This window comes from Sinocyclocheilus rhinocerous, unplaced genomic scaffold (assembly GCF_001515625.1).
Source record: "Sinocyclocheilus rhinocerous isolate Xijiao unplaced genomic scaffold, SAMN03320098_v1.1 scaffold883, whole genome shotgun sequence".
Classification (NCBI taxonomy): Eukaryota; Metazoa; Chordata; class Actinopteri; order Cypriniformes; family Cyprinidae; genus Sinocyclocheilus; species Sinocyclocheilus rhinocerous.
The window spans coordinates 18,531-25,167 of NW_015627244.1; the positions used below are offsets into that span (position 1 = coordinate 18,531).

The 6,637-nt window shown below is 39.1% G+C and overlaps 1 protein-coding gene across 1 annotated transcript in view; it reads left to right on the forward strand.

Annotated features, from left to right (window-relative positions):
- The window catches only part of p3h3 (prolyl 3-hydroxylase 3), an 8,102-nt gene extending 5,488 nt beyond the window's left edge, over positions 1-2,614 (forward strand). Inside the window, exons 10-16 of the mRNA XM_016534017.1 lie at positions 115-242; positions 374-469; positions 565-715; positions 785-896; positions 1,381-1,456; positions 1,989-2,129; positions 2,210-2,614. Of these exons, the coding sequence (XP_016389503.1) occupies positions 115-242; positions 374-469; positions 565-715; positions 785-896; positions 1,381-1,456; positions 1,989-2,129; positions 2,210-2,377 (872 nt within the window). The 3' untranslated portion in view covers positions 2,378-2,614. The remainder of the gene's footprint in view (positions 1-114; positions 243-373; positions 470-564; positions 716-784; positions 897-1,380; positions 1,457-1,988; positions 2,130-2,209) is intronic.
- The last annotated feature ends 4,023 nt before the right edge of the window (positions 2,615-6,637 follow it).

Consider the following 6,637-nt stretch of genomic DNA (forward strand, 5'->3'; position numbering starts at 1 on the left):
TGTGTGTATATATATATATATATATATATCACACTTACAAAAAGCTTTTATATGTATAATAATCTTCTTCATCATGCATTTATGTCTTTTCCACTCACTGTCTCTTTGACTCAGGTGGTCCTGTTCCTGTGGTTGGCGTAACAGTCACTATGGATGATCAGGGGCTGAATGGCACCAACCGTGTGGTTCTGGATGGAGTTTTATCCCAATCTGAATGTGATCGCTTGATGCAGCTTGCTACTGTGAGCTTTTCAATAATCATCCAAAAATCTGCCATTTGAATTACTGTTGCAATAAGTGCAATGCCCATCAACCTACTAACAGAGAGCAGCTGCAAGAATCTCAAATCGCATTCTACATGTGTTGATGATAGGTTGCTGCATCAGTGGGTGATGGTTATCGGGGAAGACGCTCTCCTCACACACCGCATGAGAAGTTTGAGGGTTTGACAGTTCTCAGAGCACTTAAGGTAAAATATTACTCATTCTAGAATGAGTCATAAAATTATAGACATTTTCACCACATATACCCTAGATAATACACTAGAAAATATCTGTTTTCCAGTTGGCTCAAGATGGGCTGGTTAACCAATCAGATGCCAGGCTGTTACATGAGATCGGGGAGACTGTTAAAGTTCTGATGGACTCGTACTTCAGAAGTCACTCTGTTCTCTACTTTGCTTACACACACTTAGTGTGCCGCTCCGCCATCCCAGGTACAAATTTCTATAGTGCTCTAACAGGAAGAAGTTAGACTTTATTTCAAACTGAACAAAGCCAAGAAGTTCTCGGGCGTTCGGATCTTTCTCACCCAGTTCATGTGGATAACTGCATCCTGGAGCCAGAAACCAGGCAGTGCTGGAGAGAAGCTCCTGCTTTCACTCATCGAGATCTCAGGTGCACAGATGTGTACATGATAGCTGTAGGCAAAACACAAAGAAAATTCACTAGGAATAAACAGGCTTTCTGATATTTTTTCCTTCATTTGCATATGTGGTTTTCACTGATTCACTAAATTCATAAGATTCAGATGATGTGTGGTAAAAATTCAGAATAGGACTTCAAGCTTCTTACACACAAAATTAGTAAACATTTCACACAAGTTAATGATTGGTGGCAATCACTGCTGGAAATATTCAGTATAAAGTGTGTACAAACACTGCTTTTAAAAATGAATTCTATTGGGAATAATTATGCAACATTGATTGTATGAGGTGCTGATTTTTGTGAATCCAGCATATTCTACAGTGAGCCTCATTTGAATAGAAAGGAGACATGTTTATCTGTAAAATCATACAAATGACTGACATAAATGATGTTTTTTTTTTCACTTTTCTGTTATGCACACACTGTGATTATCTTTATCCTGTTGCCTTTGCAGTGCAGTTCTTTACCTGAATGATGATTTTGAAGGAGGTGAATTCTTTTTCGCTGATCGAGATGCCAAAACAGTCACTGTAAGATTAATTTCCCACTATTCACTAAATGTTTTTCATTCATTTAGATCCATGTTTTTAGTTTTCTCATAAGCTATCTCTAATAGAATACAAAAGGATGTAATAAAATCTCCTGTATAACAATACAGTCGCTAGTAACTGAATGGATTTTTTTTATTTGTAAGAGAGATATTTTTTTTCCTGCATAATTCACAACATTCTAATATTAATGAATTTGGAGTATTATTAATGGAATATTATATTAATGAATCTGGAGTAATATTAATGAATATTAAAACTATGCCTGAGGTTGGCCATTTCTGCACACCCTTTATCCCTTTATTGCCTTTGAAATATGAAATATCTATGTATAAAATTTCATCTTAACACCCAGGCCACCCAGAGTATGGTTTTTTGTTTTTGCATTTGCATTTAGAATGAATTTTAATACAAAAGTTATTGTTGATTTGCTATACTCAGATTTCACACACAAATTGGTGCAAATGCATGATTAGTGAAAGAGACCTCAGTATCTCCTTTTTTTCTCTCCCAGGCAAGGGTTAAGCCAAAATGCGGGCGACTGGTTGGATTTACATCAGGACCTGTCAATCCCCATGGTGTTACTGCAGTAACAGCGGCTCGACGATGTGCACTGGCTCTCTGGCTCACCACTGAAAAGCACCACAGAGATATGGTCAGAAACTGTTATGGAAACTTTAAAACTAAAAGTGGTGTATGTATGTGCTCTAACTCATATGTTTAACTTCATTTTAGGAACGTGAGGAAGCTGAAGAATTATGGGCCGCGGATGGAAAGAGTGTAGTAAAAGAGGAGACGGGTGATGGCGAGAGCGCCTTAAAAACTGCCCGCAGTGGAAGAAGCCAAGGCAAAGAGAGGAGCAAAGAGAGAGAAAGAGTGACAGGCAGGCGAGATGAACTGTAAGAAAGACAGATGAATGAGCCAATCAGCAAAGAGACATCCATGGACATCAAATGCCTCACTGCTTATTCACTGTCTCTTCATGGACACTAGTTTATATTTATCCCAGACTGTTTCACATGGTTATGTCTCTATAAGTATGAGAGTGTGTGCATGTGTTTGTGCCTTGTTTCAGTATGCCTGTTTTGATTTTGGTTAAATATAATTTTTTTTAATCAAAAAAAATAAAGAAGTGGTGAATGGGCTAATTTTGTAGTTCAAGGAATAATTTATTCTTTTTATTTATCATTAGTATTTATTACTAAAAAATTTTCCTCATTCTAATTTTTTTGCATATTGAAAATTAAAAGTTTTTTTTTTAAATAAATGTTCACCCATAAAGGCAGAGTTCATAAAATGTTATTTGCTGACAATTTACTCACCCTCAGGCCATCAGGGATGTAGATGAGTTTCTTCATTGGAATAGATTTGGAAATTTGAGCATAAATGGGTGCAGTCAGAATGAGAGTTTAAATAGCTTATAAAAACATCACAAACACATGTGTTTGTAATAAATTAATCATTAAGATGTTTTTAACTGTGATGTTTTTATCAGCTGTTTGGATCCATTGGTGAGTAAGTGATATAATACTACATTTCTCCAAATCTGACCCAATGAAGAAACAACAAACTCAAATTAAAATTTTTTGGGTGACTTTTCAAACTCACATAAGACCAGTAACCTTAAACGTTATTTTGCATTAGTGAGTACCCTTAAAATCAGTATCATTTGCATTAATGCATGGCCTCATGTTTTTTTTTTTTAATTCATACTGCATCCACACCACAAGGTGTCAATATAAATCCAAGACCACTGTCAAAGCAATCAACAACTGTGCGCACCTTTAATTTATCATTAATTTATTATTGTTTCTCAGAATCAAAACTGAAACAAAAAAGACAGAAGGTACAAGTGTTTAATACATCTAGACAACAGTACATTAAAACAAGTGAGAGGACAGAGGGAGGAGGGGAGGTGTTGACGTCCTGCGGTACATTAGCACTGATGGAATTAGAGAGAGAAAAGAGGGCGGGGGAGAGAGAGAGATGGAGAGCGAGATTACAGATAATCCCTCATAAATGAGTGCATTTGTTTATGAAGTTTACAAATCTCCCATTTAGAGTATGGAATAATAATCTAAGCAAGAAATCATGTAATCATTCATACCCCGACTGCCCATCTCAACACGACACCCCTTCCATTAAACCCAAACCCTAATACCCCTGACCCTCCTCTAATGCACCAAAAATCTGACTCTTGCCTTACTTACACTGGCCATTGATCCTCTGTACTTGAATTAATCTACATTGCGCTGTAAAATAGAGGATAGAATGGCTAATGGTTCATAAGATGTTAATATCATGCTATGCATTTGATACTCAGCAGGCCTGGAAAACAGTTTAAGAGCAGAGCAGATGTATGGATGTACTGTACCTCTTAGGTAAATGACTAAGACCGATGTTTGACTATCACCGAGATGCGTTCATGAGTAATCTCTTTCTCCCTCATGGTAACATAACATTACACAACATGTTGGTGTTGTGCGCAGGATTTTGTCCAGTGCTGAAGAGTGTGGATATTAATAGTGATAATGGAGCAGCCGATGGGCCGTTCTCATACATTTTAGCATGGCTTTTTTAGAGTGAGACATTTGTTTAACCTGGATTTCTCAAAGCGGCAGGTTTTTCGCAGCGTGTCCATTTTTAACCAGTGCTCTAGGATGCTTTCTTTAGTAAACTGTAGACATGCCAAGAATTGCTCCGATTCTTTTTAAACCAGTGAACAATGGCATTTTATTTAAATGTACATGAATAAATGAATAATCATGTACATGAATAATAATTGTACATGATTTACCATTGCCAGTGTGATAATGTTTTTATAACAGATTAAGTCAAGGTCAATCAGAAGTTGCGACTGACTTTCCTTCAGTATTGTGATGTATTCTGGTTGAAATAGAGGCTTGATTTTAGTGCATCTCTAGCTCACAGCAGACTGACAGTTGGAAGGGAGTTATTAAGAATGATCTTCTCCTTCTTATCAGGGAAGGAACACCATTCCGAAGGGGAATTTCAAACAAAAGTGTAAGACAAACTAATTTCATCTGTTTATTAACTTAACAGAGTAATGTGCGCTAACAAAGTAAACAGGATTAACTGAGAGACTTGAACTTTAGACAAAATAGATCTCAAAGAAAAGATTTCTGAACAAAGCCACAGAAAATAGACTGCATCTCCAAACAATACACTGTGGTGATATTTTGTTCCTGAACAAAACAGTGTTGAACAAAATGGTTGAATGAATGATTCAATGACTCATTCTTAAAGAGGCCGCCACCTACTGTTGTAACAATGTAAGTAACCTGTCACTAAAAAATCCCCACCACTACAATACACAGTCTGACAGACTGAAACGTACAATCACAGAGAGGTGAAAAGAAAAGTGACATTGGATCGTCGTACTAAACATTTCCATACTAAATAAAATGTGAAAAACACTTGGTGTGAAGAGTATGTCCGAATTCTTATAGTATTTATGAAACCGTACGTGAGAAATACACGGATGGTTTACTACTTTTTCAAGATTGGAATGCCGCTGGACCAATTAAATTTACAGGACAGTAACTAACTGTTGTACAAAATTAAATAATAAAATACATATTTAAATATACATTAATATGTAAGAACGTAAAACTTAAAACACAAACAGGTTGTTTGTGGTCAGGACTTTCCTTTAACTTCTATTGTTCTATATTGCATTCATGATATTTTCTTTCTCCTACCTATCTAAACAGAAACTTTTTTCATTTTCATTAAGGCAATACATAGCATGTTTATTAAGCCATTTTCTTTCGTGGATAGTGTTGACTGATCATTCTGTCTGAAATCCTGTGCTGACCAGCTGGCCCCCATCTTCACACAGATCTTCAACAGATCACTGGAGCTGTGCGAAGTCCCTTCATGCTTCAAACGCTCCACCATCATCCCCGTCCCAAAGAAACCCAAAATTACTGGACTTAATGACTACAGACCTGTGGCTCTAACGTCTGTGGTCATGAAGTCTTTTGAAAAACTGGTGCTGGCCCTCCTGAAGTACATCACTGGACCCTTGCTGGATCCTCTTCAGTTTGCCTACAGAGCAAACAGGTCTGTGGACGATGCAGTAAACATGGGACTGCATTATGTTCTGCAACATCTAGACAGACCAGGGACTTATGTGAGGATCCTGTTCGTGGACTTCAGCTCGGCCTTTAACACTATCATCCCAAACCTCCTCCTGCCCAAACTAACTCAGCTCTCCGTGCCCACCTCCGTCTGTCAGTGGATCAACAGCTTCCTGACAGACAGGCAGCAGCTAGTGAGGCTGGGAAAATACACATCCAGCACCCGTATAATCAGCACTGGAGCTCCTCAGGGCTGCGTCCTCTCCCCACTGCTCTTCTCCCTCTACACCAAGGACTGCACATCTAAAGACCCCTCTGTCAAGCTCCTGAAGTTTGCAGATGACACCACACTCATCGGCCTCATTCAGGATGGTGACGAGTCTGCTTACAGACAGGAGGTCGAGCAGCTGGCTGTCTGGTGCAGTCTCATCAACTTGGAGCTCAACACGCTCAAAACTGTGGAGATGACCGTGGACTTCAGGAGAAACCTCCCTGCTCTCCCCCCACTCACCATCATGGACAGCACTGTGACTGCAGTGGAGTCATTCAGGTTCCTGGGCACCACAATCTCTCAGGACCTGAAGTGGAACACTCACATAGACTCCATTGTGAAAAAGGCCCAGCAGAGGTTGTACTTCCTTCGCCAGCTGAGGAAGTTCAACCTGCCACAGGAGCTGCTGAAACAGTTCTACTCCGCCATCATTGAATCCATCCTCTGCACTTCAATAACTGTCTGGTTCAGCTCAGCTACCAAATCTGACCTCAGAAGACTACAGAGGGTAGTCCGGACTGCTGAGCGAATCATTGGTACAACCCTCCCTTCTCTCCAAGAACTGTACTTATCCAGAGTGAGCAAAAGGGCTGGCAAAATCACTCTGGACCCCTCACATCCAGCACACTCCCTCTTTGAACTGTTGCCATCTGGTCGACGCTACAGAGCTCTGAGCACCAGAACGACCAGACACAGGAACAGTTTCTTCCCTCAGGCAATCCATCTCATGAACACTTAACAATAACTGTGGAACACACACTATTTATTCACTCATACACTTATTTATCT